The 21342-nt window shown below is 43.5% G+C and overlaps 1 protein-coding gene and 1 long non-coding RNA gene across 3 annotated transcripts in view; one reads left to right on the top strand and one right to left on the bottom strand.

Moving 5' to 3' along the window:
- NTF3 (neurotrophin 3) overlaps positions 1-7164 on the top strand; it is a 47018-nt gene extending 39854 nt beyond the window's left edge. The window contains exon 2 of the mRNA XM_050324589.1: positions 6263-7164. Coding sequence (XP_050180546.1) covers positions 6263-7054 — 792 coding nt within the window. The 3' untranslated portion in view covers positions 7055-7164. The remainder of the gene's footprint in view (positions 1-6262) is intronic.
- Positions 591-20676, bottom strand: LOC126644826 (uncharacterized). 2 transcript variants are annotated; one of them, XR_007630024.1, is made up of 3 exons: positions 20565-20676; positions 6320-6805; positions 591-2685 (listed from the first exon to the last, which is right to left on the bottom strand). It is a non-coding gene; the product is annotated as an uncharacterized LOC126644826 (long non-coding RNA). The 2 variants fall into 2 exon arrangements; XR_007630023.1 differs by lacking the exons at positions 591-2685; positions 6320-6805 and adding exons at positions 8012-9602; positions 9773-9876.
- Between the last annotated feature and the right edge of the window lie 666 nt (positions 20677-21342).

The following is a 21342-nucleotide window of genomic DNA, read 5'->3' as shown; positions in this document are numbered from 1 at the left end:
ACCTTTCAAGCAGCTTTCCCGATTTTACTCTGGTGCTACAAGAAGTGGCAGTTCCCTTTTAGCTCTGCAAAGGAATGCCTCAGTATTTGCCTTTGTTAAACGCTGTGCCTTTCCAAAGTTTTAGTTCGTTCCTGGGTCTGATCAGGTATTGCTCCTTTCTAAGTTTCTTTTCCCCTCTGTATATCACTGTTCAGTACCAGCATTCCCACAGCACACTAGCTTTTATTTTATGCTGTGATTTTCATTTTGCAGTTTTCTGCCAATATTTTATGTCTCCATCTCCCCAGCAAAGATGGTATCTCTCTTTGCTTACTGGTGTTTGCATTCCCTCCAAATTCAGCTGCAAATTTAGCTGCAAATTTAAGTTGTTTGCTGCTTGGCCCTGCTGCTATTAACAAAGAGTAATGAAAATATTAACTAACACACAGTATATCAGCTTAAATTATCCACTACCTTGATTTAGTTATGGAGCTTTCTATTCTTCTGTTTGCAAATTATTTCAGGGAGGGGGGGAATGCAAGTGCAAAGATCTGGGCAAATCTTCTGCTTTTTGTAAAATTAGCACAGGTCTAGTCAACTCAACCTATTGATTTAGGTAAGGATATGATCTTTACATTTCTCTTTATTTCAGGCAGTTTTCAGAGCTACACAGTGAACAATATGTAGAAATATTTCAGCTTTTGTTCCAACCCCCTGCCATGGGCAGGGACACCTTCCACCAGCCCAGGTTGCTCAGAGCCCCATCCAACCTGGCCTTGGACACTGCCAGGGATGGGGCAGCCACAGCTTCTCTGGGCAACCTGTGCCAGGGCCTGCCCACCCTCCCAGGGAAGGATTTCTCCTTGATATCCAATCTAAACCTGCTCTCTGTCACTTTGAAGCCATTCCCCCTTCTCCTGTCACTCCAGGCTCTTGTAAAGTCTCTCCCCATCTTTCATGTGGGGTCCCTTCAGGCACTAGATGTTGCTGTGACTCCACACAGCTCGTTTAACTGCTCCAAGAACAGCTTGCTCCTTGCAGCAGAAGCATTATCCCAAAAGCGTCCCTCAGGAAGATGTCACCAGTCGGGAAAGCTTTCCTCGCTGACTAGCCGGGCCGTGGTCATAATGATAATCATAAATAGCATTGTGCATTGGTTCAAAGTGCAGATGAGTTTTCCACGCTGGAGTGAACAGCTGTCCTGCTGTGCTTTGCTCCGCCGGTCATTTAAAGAGGAAAAGGAAATGTCAGCGACTCAGAAGGCTGAGCTCCATCTCCACGAGAGATTAGGTATATACCAGTCACTGGAGGCTGTTTGGGCTTAGTGCTCAGATGTGTCCTTTTCTGAAAATGGCCTTGAGTAAAGCGTGATTAAAGGCAAGTGACCTGCTGCAGAAATTAAGAAACCTTGGTGTGCTCCCCCAGTTGTAGCGTGCAGCTCCTCTCCCCTGCCCATCTGCAACAGGAATGCTTTAGTTTCAAATTCCCTCACTCTAACTGCAGTTTGGTTGGCACTCAGGGTGGGAGGGTTAACGCTCAGGGCTGCCATAACTCAGTCCCCCTTGGTTTTGTCTCTGAATTCTTCGGCTTCTCAGAGGGTCTGGCTCTCGTGAAAGCTTCAGCTTCAATCCATATGTGTTGAAATTTCCGTATCCTGAGAAGTGGAAATGTTCAGGAGGGTCACAGTGTCTTTAGGGACATTCAGCACTCTGCAGCAATCTACCCCAGTAAATCCTTCTGCAGGCACACGTTGTGCAAATAGTCCATTACTATTCTGAAATACAGTGCACATTTTCATATGCAATTATTTCATGTTCCCATCTTTCTGAACACTGAGAATGCAGTGATACTTTTCTTGTTCTGTACCTTTTCCACAAAGGAGAAGGGGCTGCATTTCTTCTCAACAAGGTTATTAGGAAGAAGGTATCAACAGGGCATTCCACTACTTGAGAGTTTGGGAAAGCAGTGCTTAGCAAGCAATGAGTTTAATTACAATTGTGTAATTAAATTAATTACATTTTGCTAAAAGCCTGAAAAAGCTGTCAGCCACCACAAATGATCCTTGGTTGCTTGGTCTGAAGAACAGAAGCTGCTCTTAAATTTTTTAGGAAGTGGAAAATGCTTCAAGCTGACTTACACAAATCATGCCAGGTAGCAGACCTCAGGTTGCTCAGGAATTTAGTAAGCAATGTCCCCTGGGAAAAGGTTTTTGCAAGTGCTGGAGTCCATCAGCACTGCTCACTTTTCGAACATGGTCACCTCACAAACAGGGCAGAGACACCTCACAGACAAGGCAGAGGGGTTTAATGATTTTTTTGCCTCTGTCTTCAACACGGATGACAGACCAAGGGTGTCTCAGTGCCCTGAGCTGGAGGACCATGACTGCCAGAATGATCAACTCCCAGACGACCCTGAAACTGTGTGGGATCTGCTGCTCCAGCTGGATCCCTAACAATCTATGGGCCCTGGTGGGATTTATCCAAGAATCCTGAAAGAGCTGCTGATGTTGTTGCAAAACCTCTCTCGATGATTTTTTGATCAGTGTTGGGAATCCAGAGAGGTCCCAGCTGACTGGAAGTGGGCAAATGTTGCCCTGATTTTCAAATACAGCAAGAATCGGGACCCTGTGAACTACAGGCTGTCAGTCTCTCTTCAATGCCTGGTAAAGTTGTGGAGAGGATTGCTCTGGGAAGTATTGATAAACACCTGAAAGAGAATGCAGTCACTGGTCACAGCCAGCACAGCTTCACCAGGGGAAAGTCCTGCTGACCAAACCTGATTTCCTTTTAGGACAAGGTGGCCCACCTGGCTGATCAAGGGAAGCCAGCTGATGTGATCTTTTGGGATTTCAGTAAAGCTCTGGATACTGTCTGATACCAGCTGACTAGGAAAAGTTTGGCTTGAACGAAACCTCTCCCTCTACCTGAAATGGATAGTTTGAATTTAAGAAAAAAATGAATGAAAGAACAGAAGTCATGTGAAGGGCTAGATACATGGGAGATTTTTATACCACCCTTCAAAAGGCCAAAGAAAGGACTTCTCCCAAGATCCATATAAGCCTGTGCCCCAGGAGCCTGGAAGTTAAGTCAGAAAGGATACCTGTGTTGAAATCTTTCCTCTAATCCAATTAGACAACAATTCCTCTAATCCAATAGACAACTTACTCACCGGGCTACTCTGAGTAAGCACTTGCTCTGCTTTGTGAATTGCGTTGTGTAACATCTGAAGCGTGCCCAGAAACATCAGAATGATTAGCTTTGAAAATACGAAAACATAAACATTTTGAAACATTTTCCTCTACTTTTTGTGGATTTAACAACACACATTAAAAAAAAAATCAAAATAAAAAAAAATCAAAAATTCAGTTCAGACAGGCACAATGTTCCATTTTGGGCAAAGGGCCATTTATCAAAAACAATTCTCCCCAGACCTCCAAACCAATATACTTCTCAGGTGTCTTATGACCACATTAGGGCCAAGGCTGTAAAACAGCTGCAGGTTCCCAGTGATGCCCATTTTTCCCATCTAGAACAGTGTCTTACATTCCGAGGTGCTGGACGTTGTGGGCAGACTGACATCTTCTAGTCCTGGAATTTCTGAACACCCCTGATGAACCTTCTTGGTGAATTGGATTGGAGTAACCTCACCAAGCGTTTGTGTTTCCTGTCAGAATTTTGCACCCAGAAAAAGGATGAAGGGATTTTTTTTCTGGGACATTTTTACTTTTGCGGCGAATAATTTGCCAAGCGTAAATCAAACTACAAGTCCAACTTTGGAGTAGGTTAACATCTTTCCCACCAAATCCACAACACATTTGACATGAAGTTCAGCAAAATACTTCTAGGCATTCTTCCCATTAATGGGGTTCCCCCACAGACAGGAAAAATAGCTTATTTGAACCATTCCAACTCCGAGGTCCCCAGCTCTTCCTTTTTGTGTGCAGCGTGACATTAAAGAGAGTCTGCAGGAACTCCAGTCTTACTTTTCCCACCTCATCACCTGCTCCAACTTGTGTATTTTGCTAGTGCCACTTAGTTTTGAGACTAAACAGAGCAGTGATTGCATGCAGCTGCATGTTGGCATGAATAATGCTTTCAGCCTTTGAGCCCAGCATTGTCAGGGCTTTGCTCACCATCCTATGGATTTGTGTGTCATGCTTCATGTGGGTTTGCTCTCCTGAGTGCTGCAAGAAATCTGCTGAATGACATCTGTTTAATAATATTTTCGCTGGTTTTAAAAGCAAATAATTTTGTGAGGGAAGGCCTAAATTGCTCTGCAATTTTTTTATGCAGCACGGTCTGGGCTCTGAGATCCATCTACATTAAGTTAGTATTTATTTAGGTATGACAGTAATTGTATGGTAACTGAACATCTTAGATTTTTTTTCCCCCCCAAAGCAAAACATTGCTGCAAGCAACAGTCTAGATTTAGGTGAACTCATACTGTGACAAACTGAGAATGGAGAAAACACATTTCTTGTCCATAAAAGGGCAGCTCACACATCCACAGAGGGTAGCTCTGATTTTGCTGCAGTTCCAAACTATGAAGTGGGGAGTCAATCTTGCAAAAGACAGTTTTACTTATTGTGGATAGGGGGTTGTACAGTAAATTTTTTTCTTTTTTTTTTTCTTTGCCTTCTTAAACAGAAAATGGTTCATCCTTTTAAACAGAAAATGATGATTTCTCTTACTTATTTTTTTTTTAAAGTGTAAAATTTTCTGTTCAAGATGTCTGATATTTCCACAGTTTCTCCTGAGAAAAACACAGAGTACTCAGAGTGTCACCAGCAGGCCGAGGGAGGGGATCCTTCCCCTCAACTCAGCACTGGTGAGGGCCACATCTGGAGTGCTGTGTCCAGTTCTGGGCTCCCAGTAGAGGAGAGACATGGATATACAGGAGCTAGTCTATGAAAATTATTGAGGGATTAGGGCAACTGCCATATGAGGAGAGGCTGAGAGGGCCTGGGTTGTTCATGCTGGAGAAGAGAAGGCTCAGGGGGATCTTGCTGAAGTGTAGAAGTACCTGATGGGAGGCAGCAAAAGAGACGGGGCCAAGCTCTTCTTGGAGGTGTCCCATGAAAGGACAACGGGCAGTGGGAACAAATGAGATATAGGAAATACTGCTGAAACGTGGCAATTCTTTTCTTTTGAGTGCAAGGGTGGTCAAACACCAGGAACAGATTGCCTAGATGGGTTTGTGGAGTGCTCCATCCATGGAGATATTCAAAACCTGACTAGGCACAGCCCTGTGTGAGCTGCCCTGGCTGACACTGCTTTGAGCAGTGGGATTGGACTATAGGATGTCCTGAGGATCCTTTCAGCTCCATCTGTTCCATGGTCTGAGACTCTGTGCCCTCATCCCAGCGTGCTGGTGGTCTCTGACACGTGGTGGTTGTGGAGAATCAAACTCAAGACTGTTCTGAGTCACAGAAGTGCTCTGAAGTGAATTGTTTGCTTCCATTAGTATTTTACGTTGAAAATTGATTTCATTTAAGCGTAGGGGCTAATACAAAATAGACAGGTGTCCACAGGAAATAAAAGCACCTCCTTAGAAAGATGTGCATGGTTCTCAACTACACAAAAAACCCACAAAGGCTTAAAAGGAAATCACAAAGGAGCTTCTAGAATATGGTCAGAAGCTAGAATTAGAAGGACATCACAGGAATCTACATAGAGCAGTGGATGGCAAAGAAGCAGCACATTTTTACTTACAGTTTTCAAAATCTTCACTCTTTCAACAAAATTCTTCTGTATTGAGGGGGATGGGGAGAGGGGTGTCCTCCACCTGCCCTTGAATATTTCTAATTACTGCCAGTTTTGTTCCATTTTATGTAAGTATAATAAAGCAACTTCATTAAACAAAACAAAACAATGGGTTTCAACTCTGCAAGCAATCACTACAAAAAAGATCCATGGATCCACCTGAATTCCTCACTTTTATTACAGAGGCCTAGTTACTATTTTCTGAAGTTCAAAATACAAAAAACTCCATTTTGCTACTTGACTGCATGGTTTTTCTATAAGAATATTTTCCTTTATAGTACCCCAGAGAGAAAGAGAATGAAAAAAAAAACAAAACAAAACTCAGAAATGAGTTACACTCTTTATAAAGTGTAACAAATAATATCTTCAAAGAAACACACAGCCTGTATTTCTGTATCTATATATATCCATATCTATAAATTGCAGATGTTATAATAAAAATTCCCCATTTTCATGTTTACAGCCCCTAAAAAAGCTTCCCCCTTTAGTCGTTTTTATGTTGACTTTCTGTTTCTTTGCAGATCTTACAGGTGAACAAGGTGATGTCCATCTTGTTTTATGTGATATTTCTCGCTTACCTTCGTGGCATCCAGTCTACCAACATGGATCAAAGGAGTTTGCCGGAAGATTCGATAAATTCCCTTATTATCAAACTCATCCAGGCAGACATTTTAAAAAACAAGCTTTCCAAGCAGATGGTAGATATTAAGGAAAACTATCAAAACACGGCGCAGAAAGCAGGCGCTCAGCGAGACGCGGATGGGGGGGAAAACGTGAAATCAGACTTCCAGCCGGTTATCTCAGTGGATACAGATCTCTTGAGGCAGCAGAGACGCTACAACTCTCCCCGGGTCCTCCTGAGCGACAACACGCCGCTGGAGCCGCCGCCGCTGTACCTCATGGAGGATTACGTCGGGAACTCCGCGGCCAACAGGACCTCCCGCAGGAAGAGGTACGCGGAGCACAAGGGCCACCGAGGGGAATACTCCGTTTGCGACAGCGAGAGCTTGTGGGTGACGGACAAATCCTCTGCCATCGACATCAGGGGACACCAGGTAACTGTTCTGGGAGAAATCAAAACGGGCAACTCGCCGGTTAAGCAGTACTTTTACGAGACGAGGTGTAAAGAAGCCAAGCCCGTGAAAAACGGCTGCCGCGGCATCGACGACAAGCACTGGAACTCCCAATGCAAGACATCCCAAACTTATGTCAGAGCACTGACCTCAGAAAACAACAAACTGGTAGGCTGGAGATGGATAAGGATAGACACCTCCTGCGTGTGCGCGTTGTCGAGGAAAATAGGAAGAACATAAATCTGCATCTCTTTGCTATATAAATTATTACTTTAAATTATATGATATGCATGTAGCATATAAATGTTTATATTGTTTTATATATATTATAAGTTGACCTTATTTATTAAACTTCAGCAAATCTACAGTATATAAGCTTTCTCTCTCAATAAACAAGAGCAAAGGGTGTGTGCCTCTGCTGTGGGCAACTCCAGGTTTTTCTTAGACTATGTTTTGTGACACTGCTTGTCGGCAGCATACCGTAACCTTCCTGTAAAATCTGTGTAAAATCAGTATTTTTCATTCAGTATTGTCAAACCAGTGACTGTCATTTAGTAAACTTGTTAAAAATCAGATCAGTGCCAAGAGTTGTGTACATATTTATATTCCCTGCTCTATACATTCACATTTAATTGGATGCAGTGTTGACTCCTCACCGCCAAAGCAAAAATGGACCAAAATACGTGTTGTAGCCTGCAGATGATGTCAAATTTGCAGACATTAGGTAGCACTAAAATAAAGTTTCTGTGTATTATGCCAGTTTTGCCAGTGAAATTACCATTTTTCCTCTGTTAACATTTCAGGATGGCTGCTAATAATCCAGCAACTACCATTTATGTTTCTGAAGCACATTTGTTTTGCAACTGTTCCTAATGCTGCCAGTGCATCATTGAAAAAATATGAAAAAAAAAAAAATACTTGTAGCTGAAACTTACTGAAGCCAAGAACCAGTCTAAATGGATCATTAATATAATACGTGAAAGATGGTTTATTGTTATCAGCCTCCTCCTCCTCGTCCTCACACTAATCAATTATCTTCTGCTTGCATTGCTGGATCATTTCTCTCTGTCTGAGTTTTTAAATCAGAAACAAAGCTGGTGGTGTCTCAACCTTAAAAGAGCCCTTGGCTTGCAAATTGTAGAAAAGAAAGATGGGATATCCTGGCATGGATATCAAAGCCACGCACCCGTACGAAGCCCTTCTCCTCAGCAATCCATTCTCCATTTTTCACAGGGAGAAAAACGTTTAGAACTGCTGGAGAAACCCAGGACCTTTCATTGGAATGTGAAATGGATGGTGGCTAAAATCCACAGAGTCTGTAGTGATAACGAAGTTCCTCAATTAAACAGATTTGTTGCTTAGGACAGACAAATGTACTTGCAAATATATACCTCAAGCTCTTCTTTGGATTGTCACGTAGCTCCACTGGGGACAGGAATAATGGCACTACTTGAAGAGATGGGCTATTACAGGTTAGCTGTGTAATGCCCTGGATGGGATCCCACTCCCACAAAACAAATGAGGGTCCATGGTTATCAGCAGAATTAAGATTGGCCTGAATGTCATCTGTGTCCAGACAGATCTGTCACCCAGGCAGGGCTGGAAAGCACCAGCCACTCAAACAGCTTTCCAGCCGTGGCGTCTGAGGGCTTTACGCTCCGGCTTTCACCGCGTGTTCAGCATCACAAGTGAAAACGAGGTCGGGGCACTCGAACCCGAGCTTGCAGGACTCTTTTGTTCATCCAGCTTTCACTCCTGGAAAACCAGCCTCGAATCTGCAGCGGGCCATGACAGGCAGCAAACTGTGTGGTCTCCCCTAATCCCTCACAGAGAGAGCTGCATGCCGTAAAACCACCAGAGAGCCGGACAGGTTGCCCAGGAGGCCGAGCACTGGAATAGCCAGGCTGGAGCATGGAGGTGGTGTTTCTGCAGGGGAGGCCACAAGCAAGGTTTCTGAGAGCCATCTCAATTCTCAACATGAGGGCAGGGAATTTACCTCCCAGGAAATATCGTCACCTGGCAGTACCAAACCCTTCCTTTGCTTCAGGCAATAAGAACTTCAGAGGTTCCATACTAAGGCAGTTCTTAAAATGAAAGAGAGGAACTCAGTATCTGATAGATCTGACTAGAATATTTCCAGTTTTCTCATTCCCTGGCAGACATTTTAAAAAAAAAAAAAAAAAAAAAATCCCCCACAGAGCTTTTGCTAGTTTTACTAGTAGGAAAGCTTAAATTTCAACTAAAATTTTTTGGCTTGGGGGTAAAAGCATATTTTTCAGAGTCCTGCCCCGCTGGATTTTTTTTACAAGTTAAAGGCTTAATTTTACACCCTGAATTCCCAAGTAAAAATCATTTGCAGATGCTGGGAGTAATTGAGAGCTGATATTGTCAAGTTTAGAAATCTTGTTTCACCATGCCAGACAGGTCTATCTCCATGTGAGAAGAGGAGGTAAGAAGACCAACTTAACTTGGCTAAATCCTATCAATCAGAAACTACCTTGTTCCTGCAGTGAGGATGCCACTTTTATTTATATCACTGTAAATCCAGAGAAACTCTTTTAAAGACAGGGGAGAAAATGTAGCTTTATAGCAATGTAAACAACATCAGAGTTGATCCTAATGCCTTTATTTCTTCTCACTGAAAATCAAGGGAGTTTCATTCTTTAAAGGTTCAAAGAAATCCAGTTCTTGTTTTCCACTGTAGATCCAGTAACAGGAACTGGTCTTTGACTCTTAACTCTAACACAAGCAGCCAGCAGAAATGCCTCAGAGTAAATGCTCCTGTCATCTGAAACACATGAAATGAGAAAGAAGGGTGGTTAGATCGGCTGCCTCTTTCCCACCCCAGGAAAACAATGATCGGAAGTGTTACCCTCTGGATCTGGTCCGGCTTCCACTAAAGTCCATGGAAAAAAAAAAAAAAGGAAAAATAATAATAATTAAAAAAAAGTATCTCACCTTCACCAGGGGAAGCTGGATCAGGCCTCAGGCGAAGAAAAACCTGCAGATCTCGACCGGAGAGCAGAGCAATCCCACACATCAGTAACGCGTTCCTGTAAATCCTGTGTACGTCATAAGATGCTGTATAATTTTGTAACAAGTTTGTAAACAAAGCCTGTAATAAATTTGTTAAGGTCTGATTCTGCTTCCACTGTAGCCGGGGATGGTTTTATTGTCAGCTTTGGTCATGGCACAGTGAATTTAAAAATTCCTATCCAACTAAATTTTTTTTTTTGTATGTGTTAAGTAAATAAGCAAAATATTCAACTTGCAAAGCTGGTTTAATTTAAGCATTCTAAAAATCACTTCCATTAGGCAGCTCAGATGCTCTGTCAATATTGTTTTGCCAATGGATCATTATAAACACACATTTTATTTAGATTTTCTCCCAGATGACCAAATGCTGTTCTGAAATTGCCTGTTTGTGTCAAACTGTATTTTCTCCCTTGTTTTTTTTTGTTTTTGTTTTTTTTTTTTTCCCCTCCCTAGTTTTTTTACAGTCCATTTAGTAACAGCAAAAAATGCTCCGCTGAGGTTTTGGGAAACCATCTGCATTTATTTTATCACCTTTGAACATGTGTTCAGGAATGAAGTCTGTGCAGCGAGTTTACTGCTACCAAGAGATTTGTGCGGCTGCACCAGGAAGAAACTTTGACTGGACTTGTGTGCTCAAAAACCACTCTCCTCATACTCTGTTATTTCCATCCTTTAGCAACCCGAGTCCTTCTCTCCGCTGCACGTTGCGTATCTGCAGACAATACCAAACAGGAAACGAGCCTGATTGGGAGTTTCCAAATTAAAAAAAAAAAAAAATTAATGACAATGACCTGCTGGTTTCTGACCTCTCAGCGATGTAAGAGCTCAGGACCATTCATTTCATTTAACAGAAACGTTGTGGCAAAAAAATCAGCGGGATTCTGCGTTCTCCACACTTGGTGAGCGTGTGTAATTCATCGTGCATGTGGGGCAGGGGGAGGAGGAAGAGGAGGAGGAGGATAGGATAATAAGCACTGCAGCTTGTGAGAAATAAAAAGGCTGTTCTCCGGGTTTGGAGCATTTTAAAGTGTGGAGAGGTTGTTCCCCTGAAATGCTTTGTCTGTATTTTGTTACAGCAGATGGCAGAATGACGAAGCAAGCGCAGATGTGGTGTAAAAAAAAACCTAAGCAATACAAGGATAACAAAAAACTTTCCCGGGAAAGTTGGCCATTCGCTACCACCGTGGGTCCATGCAGCTCTGTGCAGGTTTATTGCAGAGCTCAGTGATGACATTCCTAGTTTAATCATGTAACTAACCTCTATGGCAAAAAAAGAGAAGTATTTTCTCCTGAAATTTATTACATTCATGAGCTGGATAATTTTCTTTCCTTTATTTTTTGAGGGGTTTCTTTTGTGGGTTTTTTGTTTGTTTGTTGGTTGGTTGGTTTGTTTTTTGTTGTTGTTTTGGGGTTTTTGTTTGATCGGTTTTGTTTGCTTAGGTTGGGTTTGTTTTTTTGGGTTTTTTTTGGAGGAGGGGTTGCTGGTTTTTGTTGTAATCTCTAATTGTCTTGACACCTCTGATGAACAGCAAAAGGCAGTGCTTTGCATGAACGTGCCCAGATATCGATTTCTCCTTTGTTTCAGTGGTGACCTTTGCAGGCAGCAAAGCCATACTTTCGCTACGGAACTGGCCTTTTGATGTCATGGCCTCATGTTTCCGGACATTTTGATCACAGGGTCCTATTTTGGAGCTCTTACCCACACAACTGGGTGAGATCATGGCCAGGCTGCTCTCAATCATGGCTGAGAAGTGTCTGTGCCCACAAAGCCAAGGAGCAAAGCGAGGGTGGGGCAGCCCTGGGCCATCCTCACGTCCACCTTCACACAGCTTTCGTTTTTGAGCTGAAAGTTGCACAATCAAGGGCTGCTGATCAGGGCTTGCTTTCTGCATGCCCAAGGGTTCAGATGCCTGGTAGATCACAGAATGCTTTGAGTTGGAAGGGACCCAAAGATCATCTCATTCCAGGGACGATCTTGGACAAAGGACAGTTTCTCAGTTCACAGTTTTTGCCTGCCCAGGAACATGCCTTATGTGAATCTGGATAGACCTTCTGTAAAAGGGTTCTGTGGCTGCAGCAGGTCGATTGGCCCTCTCTAAAACACAGCACTTTGTGACTCTTTAGCTGTGTCAGAGGGAGGAGAGAGAATCATTGACAGACCATCTCTGTTATCTGTACATTATATTGACACCATCTGACAGAAAACATCAGTGCATCCAGGGGAGGCTCCCAAGGAAGAAGATAGGATGTTCCTTTCCTCTAAGCAAAAATATTTCCATGGAGGGTGTGAAAAAAGGAAAGTAAGTGCAGAAAAAAAACCAGGGAGTCAAAGCTGTTGGGTGGCAAACCCCTTGCAGAGATTTAGGAAAGCAAAGGAGAATTCAGCTGCTCAACAGTAACATCAGATGAAAGGCTCTTTCCTGCTATGATAAGGGTTAAATAAATACCCTTAGATCATCTGAAACAGTAATTCAAAAGGAAAATGAACCTCTATTAATTAGGGTTAATCCCCGCTGTGTTGATGAGGAATTAACCACGCTCACTGAGCACAAATGATGATGCCTTGATCTCCCTTACCCTCTGCAGCCCCCGTTGTCAGCACTTGGGACGATGAAGCTCTTAAGTGAGGGCAGAATTTGGCTCAGAAGATATTAAATCCAAATTGAATGCATAAGGGAGAGCCTAAATTGAAAGCATTATCCACCACACAAAACAAGCCAAGGTTTTAACATCAGTGTCATAAAAATTGTTCATTACTTTGTCCAGTTCCAGAGATTCAGGCTTTAAAAAAAGTTTTAAACTGTCTGGTATGACCAGTACACACATATTTAGCAGCAATTTGCAAAGGAAAAAACCCTGTAAATGGAAGCATGCAGTAAAACACTGTGTCTAGCACTGCAAATAACCTCTGTTGATTCCTACTTACATTCTCAGCGTCTGAGAAAGGAATTTTAATACAAATCTTGGTTTTGTTTTACACACCCTATTTTGTACAATAACCACCTCAACTTACTGCTCACAGATATTTGTGGTGTGCAGTCTTTGTGGATAATGAAGCAGAAACATGCAGGCTCCAAAGCTGCCGGGCAATGTAGAGGTTTCAAGTCCCACATTTGTACAGTAGACAGTGAAACCAAATGTGTGAAAGTGACAGAATCGGTTTCTCAGGCTCAGAGATTAAATATGTTTTAAAATATCGAATGACAGCTTTTGTCAAGTTATTACAAGTAGCCCTAGTCAGATTTGTATGTGACACAGCCCGCTGGTCATACGGAGGATACATTTTTTTTTTTTTAATTAATCTTTGGTATTGCACAAATCTGCTAAATGTGATTCTCATTAAGTTCAGAAAACAGAAATTTGCTCGTTTCCACACTGCTGGCAGAGCACGCAGAATAACCCCAACAGATGAGCCAAAGCACAGGGCAGAGCATGATCCCTGAATCTGTGTCCTGAGGAAAAGGCTACCAGGAGGGCAAATTTTTCTGTCCTGCAGAGAGGGAGAGCTCAGCTGCCACAGTCACAGTGTCCATGCCTTGATAACACAAGGATGGTGAGGTCCTGAGGGGGTAGAATGTGTCCAGCTGGAGAGCTGAAGGGTGGAAAGAGTGGGATGGATGGGGCAATAACTATTGCACTGCTTCCTTGAAAACTAGATCCTTCCAACACATAAAACACAGCTGCCAGGATCCTCCTGATCCCAGGATCTGACTCAGAGGCACATATTCCCTGGGTCAATAATCTCAGCCGTCTTGGATTCCTGAGACTTGGCGTCGGGACGTGGTACTTGTCCTAGGCGGGGGTAAAGGTGAAAAAAAACCCCAACCTTCTCCCACCATAATCAGATGACAGCAATTATGGGATAGGGAGTTCTCATGGGAACAGTTTGGTCTCAAAGTCCCGTGTTTTTTTTTTTTTCTTATTTTGTTTTGGTTTCTTTTTTTCCACAGAAATGGGAGATGTGGCTTTCTGAGAAAGGCCTGCTGCATGTAGTATTCTCAGAGTGACACGAGGGAGCTGGAGAGCAGAACTTCGACAGAAAGAGGAAAATTCTCATTTAGTAGAGTTATGCAGTGACCTGTTTTCCCTTCAGGCTTCCTCTTACCGTGTTGGTGGTTCACTACAGAACTGTGTGGTGAAGTCTCCTGCTGCAGATCCTGCTGTGGGGAGGATTTTTGCATGGGAGTGGAAACCAAAAGCACAGCAGTACCACGACAATGGATTGAGGAGAGGGGCTTTTTCTAAATTCCAGAGAGACACATGAGGGTAAATTCCATCCTCTCAGAGGTCGATACCAGGCAGGTCCTTCACCTCCTGCCATGGGATCTCTAAGAGAAGGATCCTTACTGCCATTTCACAAATCAAATTTAGGAACTATCAAGGCAATGCTGCAGCCTGGACCTGGCTCACACAAAGTGAAAGGCTGCAGAGGAAGGCAAAAGTGGGTGGGATTTTTTCAGCAATATTTACTCTTGAACAGTTGCACCTAGGATGTGCAGAAAAAAAAACCCAGTGTGAATAGTGGGAAGCGTTTAAGCCACATATACAGCTAATAAATATTTAACTTTATTCCGATCTCACGCAGGTTTAATGTCTGACTTAGTGGGATTAGTCCCAGTTTTTACTGATACATTAAAGCTTGGGATTACATCTGTGACATTTTGGAGCAGGTGCTCAGCTCTGTTCTAGTCCAGACTCTCAATTTCTGTATAGCACATGGCTGCTGCCTGTGTAGCTGAGTGATGAATGCCACTGGAAATATTTAATCTGACAGATTATAGGGGCCTGCACTTCTGTGCTTTAAACTACACCTGCCCTGCAAGGAGGGACACTGGTGTCAGATCTGTCAGTGAAGATGCTCTTGTTCAGAAACAAAACTGCTCCAGACAACAGCAGACAGAGATCCCAGTCCTGCTGAACAGAGCTGCCTACCTCCGTTCCTCTTTCATTCCCCAGAAACTTCATGTCTTGCATTTCCCAAGCATTTTTCTGTGGGTAAATATGTAGTGTAATTAGCACTATAGCTTTTACAACATGAGAAATAACCCAGAGCTATAATCTGAAGTAAACTGAAATGATTAATTCTGGGTAAGCATCACATCCTAAATTCTGTAGCCTCTACCAGCCTTTAGCAATTACTTGGTCTGCAAACGAGAGTGTGCAGCTTGAGTTTGTGGGCTTGGAAAAATTTCATTGAGATTTTTCTCTTCATCTGCTTTTCCATTAACATCTTCATGAATACCAAAAATGTTACAATCCCCAAACATAATCTAAAGTGTCTGCTCCTGTCAGGCCTGAGGTTATCCATTGTTCCACAAAGTGTTTGCTAAATATTCCATCGCCCCAAGCAATGGCTTGCTCAGTGGGAACAGTGCAGGTTCTGTAAATGAAAAACTAAGGCTCAGGAGGTGTGAATACAGCAAATAACAGAAAAGCTGATACCAAGAAATTCACTGCAAAACCAAAACTGGAGTTTAACTAAGACAGCTGTAGCATGGAGAAGTAGGAGTTGAGAAAAAAAAAAAAAAAAATCCAAAATTTGCAATCTTAGGTAAAGAGATCAGCTGACCTCTGATAATTTTTTTTTTTTTAAATTCCTCATAGGGTTCATTCTTCTCTTATTACTGCCTTGTAAAATCCATCCCTTTCCAATGAAAGTAAAATATAACAGCTTGAGCTGAAATTCTGCTGTCAGGAAGGTTTTCATTCTTAAATTGGGTCTCTGTTGAGAATCTCTGTAGGAGTGGTTTATAAATCCACCCCCCTCAAAAAAAACCCCAAACAAACAAACCAAAACCAAACCACAATCAGGATCAGGATTTACTGAGAGCCAGTTAAATGGATTTAGTTCACTCAGCCTGCTTGCACAGGTATTGATCCGAAATAACCCTTAAGCTTATGTCCAGTTTTAAAGAGAAGAGCTGTCTAGAAGGTGGTAAAATTAACCCTGTGCTTAAAGCTGAGCACATGGACAAATGTTTTAAGGACTGACATAATAATAATATTCCTTAGTGATTTTTATTCCTGGAAATTATTACTGTTCACTAAAAAACCACAAATGCAACAATAATATGAGCAAGATTAGTAGTTCCCATCCTATAAATTTTGCTTAAAAACCCTAGAATAAAATCTGCCATCATTTAAGACCTGACCCAAGGTCCATGGAAGTTTGCAAAAAGCTTAAAAAAATTTCTAGTGGGTCTTCAATTATGTGCTCAATAATTGAACCATGATCAATAACATGTCATGGATTTATAGGACAAAGAGAAGAACTCAACAAAAAAACCTGACCATTCATTCTATTTAGAAATCAAAGCACAAAATTAGCAGTAAAGCACTTGGCAGTACTTCACAAATTGTCACTTGAAAAAGTCATTCAGATAGACTTGGATATGAATGTGGTTGCCTGGACAGGGTGTCTGGGAAAGGGATATGAGTTACATGCAAAGATAACTGAAATTCCAAGGGAAGAAGTCGTTCAGTGGGTAACTGTGGAAAAAGCTTTAGACCTGGGCTGAAATTATCAGGACCACCCTGGTGACTTAGGTGTCCACATCAATACTGGATGGCAAATTGGACACTTCCCTTCAAATCAGGGGTTTGACTTTCTAAAAGATGGCAAATTCTCCTTGCCTCATGACTCGTGTTCACAGAGCTGCTACTACACCTGCAGGTCAATATTTTAGTTACGTGCCCAGAGAAACTTCCGTGCTGTTTCTCTGGATTTTTCCCTCCTGCCATTAATACACCCCATTCAACACTTGAGTTGCTACCATGAGGTCCTAATCCCTTCCAAGTCCTTGGTAGATGGTTCCAGAAATCTATAGAAGATTTAAAGCAAGCACAGTTTTGGGGATGGGGCAGCCACAGCTTCTCTGGGCAACCTGTGCCAGGCTATTTCCCTTCTGCATCTTCCTGTACGGCTCCTTCCTGTGATTTTTGACTTAAATGCTGTTTAATGTCATCCTGGATGTCAGGATAGGTGAGCACCCTTCACTGTGGAGATCCAGAGGTGTTCAAATCAAAGGACTAATATTTGTCACTGCAGCTGACAAACTGCTGCTGGATAGCACTGACACTTGCTTTAAAATCTCTCTTCCCTCACAGTAAATGTCATGTTCTGGATGGAAGTGCCTGGTTTCCTGGCTCTTTCCTTTTCTGTTCTTTTCTGTCCTAATTAATTCTCCAGATTAATTAATTGGCTTGCCACTCATATGTGAGGGACTCTAAGGAAAGGTGGCCAAAAGCAGACTGTGAGATTAATTATCTGGCCAGCTGGAAGCAGCTTGTGCTCTGCAGGCTGGGCATCCATGTCTAAGGGAGTGATGAATTCCATCAAAGACTTAAAAGAAGGACAAAAAGAGGATACATACTCCTTTTCTGTCAGGATCACAACCTCATTTGCAGACCACTTTCCTCGTCTTCCAGCCCAACATGAACCAACAGATTAAAAGCAAGAACCTCCTATGAGGGGAAAGGCATTTGGGCTAATTGAGAGAGATTTTTGGCACTGGCAGTCAAGTGCTGAGAAAACATGAATCTATCCCATAAAGAAATTAGTTTTCCCTTAAAATAATGGAAAATATTTTGTATTTACCTGTATATACGTTCACCACAGGTAAATACACATTTATATGTTATCGTTTACCTTTTGTCCCATGAGATTGTTGTGGATTTTTTTGATTTCTTTATTTTTTTTTACAGACCTATTGTGCTCTGCAAATTCAAAACCCTACAAATCCTGTTAGGCAAAGGAAAGTGGCATGGGCTGAGAAGCACAAGGCCAGCATTTCAAATTAAGTGTGTCCTGTCAAGGGGCAGTCTCAGGTGCTCGCAGCACCAAGTGTGAGCTGTGAAAATGAAGTTGTCAACAGTGACTGAAAAAAACCCACTAAAGCAGTTTACAATAGAAATGACAAATTGGGTGCAAGGCAATCAACCATTTCTGGGCTGGGCAGGGGACAGGATAAACCAGCAAGACGACTGAGTAAGGTTGAGCACCAATTGAGGCCAAGGAGCTGAAGGGCCACCCACTCGGATCAAACGGGAAAGCGCTAATGGGAAAGACATTTTGGAAGTTAAAAATACAACCAATTCCTTAATCTGGGAACACAGAGCTGTAAAATAACAGCTGTACAGCAGGGCAGAACAAAGTTTTCTTTGGTGGCTGAATGAAAGGTGGTTGAATGGAAAGACACCGTCTGCTTTATCAGAAATAGGCTCTGCCAGGCCCTCGGCCAGGACGGTTCCGTGGGGAGAAAGGCAGTGTCACATTCCTCCAGGGTGGCAGCACAGCTCTGTCCCACAGGCCAGGGCAGCAGTCTTCAAAGTAACCATGAAATATTAGACGTTTTAAAAGGATTTCCCACTATATTGATGTTGTTCCCATAACACCAGCCAAGGAGTAGGAAGGCAGCACATCAAAACACATTTGCATGCACTTGGGAACAGGCGCCTCTTCTGTACCAGATAATGCTTTCTGCTGCCTGTAAAGGCAACATTTGGGCTGCAAGTCCATGGAAAAAATCTTCTTGTGGCACCTGCACCAAAGGCAGGATGCTGGGAAAGCAGCCCTCATCGCTGCTGGTGTTTGAAGTAATTAATGAAATCCAGGGGCGTGTTGAACCCTGGAAGGATGAATTCTGCCCCAGTGCCACCCTGACCATTTCCACTGCTCCAGGGACAACACCTGGCCCCGTGATTTAGGATTGCTGGGACTGTCCATGAGCCAGCAGTGTGCCCCGAGGGCCAAGAAGGCCAGTGGGATCCTGGGGGGCATTGGGAAGAGCACTGACAGCAGGTCAAGGGCAGTGATCCTGACCCTTTAGTCAGCCCTGTGAGGCACATCTGGAGTGCTGTGTCCAGTCCTGGGCTCCTCAGGACAGGAGGGACATGGAGCTCCTGGAGCGGGTCCAGCAGGGGTTATGGAGATGATTCAGGGACTGGAGCATCTCCCTGAGGGGGAAAGGCTGAGGGAGCTGGGGCTGTTCAGCCTCCAGAGCAGACACTGAGAGGGGACCCCATCCATGTGTGTCAGGGGCTGCAGGGAGGGGGCAGAGGATGGCCCAGGCTCTGCTCGGGGGGCCCAGCAATGGCACAAGAGGAACGGGCAGGAACTGATGCCCAGGAAGTTCCAGCTGGGCATGAGGAAGAACTTCTTTGCTGTGCAGTGACCCAGCCCTGAACAGACTGCCCAGAGAGGGTGTGGAGTCTCCTGACTGGGGATATTCCAGAGCTGTCTGGACACAATCCCGTGCCCTGTGCTCTGGGATGACCCTGCTGGAGCAGGGAGGTGGCACCAGATGACCCCACTGTGGTCCCTCCCAGCCTGACCCACTCTGTGATTCTGTGATTCTGTGACTGCAGGGCTGACCCCAGGCAGAGCAGACGTGAACTGTCCCCCAGTTCAGGCTGATTGCAGAGCACCTGTGCACTCCAGAAGTACAACGGGTGCAGTGCAGGCAAGGAGTTAAATATTCATCTGTCAGGGGCTCCTCTGTTTGACAGTGAGGACTGGCAACACTCAGAGAACCACAGAAGAATCCCAGGTCACAAGATCCAAGAGACTGCAGGCTCAGGAGCTGAAAACACCCTTAGCACTTCCCCAAGCATCCCATTTTGTAGCAGCACAGGACACAGTCACTGACACTCTCTGCATCTCTGCACTCTGCTTTCTGCCAGCTCAGTGCTCCCCACTACTACAGCTTTTAGATTTTTCCTTCAAGCTGTGGGACACAACAGAACAACAACAGTTTCTGCAGTTTTTTATCTTACACTCTTCCTAAATCCCCTGCAAAGCTTGGAGGAGGCACAAGGCAGAAAAAGATCGTCATCTTACAGCGAAACAAGTGACTGCTTTAGGACATGGTGGCTGCTGCTCACATTTTTCCCTGGATAGGCTGCTGGAGTGCTGGAAGGAAAGGGCAGATTCTTGAGCTTACTTATGAATTTCCTGCAGACTAACCACATTCATACAAGAAGACAGTGTAGATCCCCTACTGCTTCATCAAACATTAATTTGTAGACAAGCCTGTCAGCTCTTTCAATTAAAACTTCCAATTTGTGATGGAAATCAGGCATCCAATTTTTTTTTCCTTTTCTTGCAAATACTTTTCCTTATTATTCTGAAGTAATTATTCCAATGTCGTTATTATTCCAGTATCATCATTATCCCGGTGTTATTACTCTTCAGGCAGTAGCTTCAAACCATTCAGTGGCATCAATATTTTTAGCTGACATAATATGGTTTGTATCAAGGGTGGCAACATTTACTGCTGCTGTTTAGTGAATCACAGAGATCTGAGAACGGCATCCATTGACATCTGTTTGACACATCACATCCCTTTTAGCCACTGTTCCTCTTATTACCTTCAGCTGCTACCTCTGCCTTGGATTTTCAAATCCAAGAGCACTGAACTTTTTCTATGCAACAAACAGGACACCTGCCTTGCACCTGTTTCAAGCATTTACAAATGACAGCGAAGCACTGAGCTGCCTGAGCTGGAGGGGGAAAACCAAAAATATTGCTTCAGATTGCAAGAGAAGGAGCCTGCAGAAGGCTGCTTCATCAATGTAACCTGGCAAAAATGCTGCATCCTGGAACAGACCCTGCTCTTCAGTACTGGCTGAAGAATAGAGACAATTTTCAAGACCAGCAAATGACGTGCTTCAGCATTCTCGCCACGATCAAACGCAAAAGGCAAGTCAGACTTACCCCTGGATGAGCCTTTTTTTTTTTGATCCCACGTGTGAGATGCAGGTATCAGAAGCAGAGGGCTGTGGAAAAGCACGGCAGGTACCAGTTGGGGAGGCAGAACAGGCTCCCAGCAGTCGGCACTTGCGAAAATGGCTACGGAGAGACCGGAGCAGTTCTGCTCTGCAGAGCTTAAAGGGCCAGATTTCCACGAGCACACCGGGACAAAAACCTGTGCAAGAGCACAGTTCTCCACTGGGAGAAGGCAGGCCCCAGCCCAGGAAATATTTAAGCGTGTCCTTAGCTCTAAGCATATGAGTTCTCCTTTTGACCTCAGTCTGTGCAGTCCTGCACAGGCAGGTGGATAAAAGTCAGCAGGACTGTATTTACTGACACCACAAAGTTACCCAGGAGTGGGATGCTCCATCACAGTGCTTGGTACAGCTTCATCACAAAAGCAGGGGGGTAGCATGACAGTTAATTCCCCCTCTGGTGAGATTCTCTGATCAGTGATTAGCGTTAAGGAACATTCTACAAGTCCGGAAACTAAAACAAAAAATAATCAAAATGTGCCCTAAGAGGTCTCAAACCATTACAACAAACATTGCTTATTTGTTTACTCTGACATTTCTAGTTTTTTTCAGCATAAAACCCACAACAGATCCCCATCTAATTGAAACAATTTCAAAGCACTTTGGACTGGTCAAAGTAAGTGAAAATACCCTCAGTTATATTTCCAGTTTCTCTCTCCTCTATAAATGGCAAATGAAAAATATTTTGAAATGAGAGCAGAAACACC

Source organism: Myiozetetes cayanensis, unplaced genomic scaffold (assembly GCF_022539395.1).
Source record: "Myiozetetes cayanensis isolate MyiCay16 unplaced genomic scaffold, myiCay2020 scf3, whole genome shotgun sequence".
In the NCBI taxonomy this organism is placed as follows: domain Eukaryota; kingdom Metazoa; phylum Chordata; class Aves; order Passeriformes; family Tyrannidae; genus Myiozetetes; species Myiozetetes cayanensis.
This window is presented reverse-complemented; position numbering and strand designations above follow the sequence as displayed.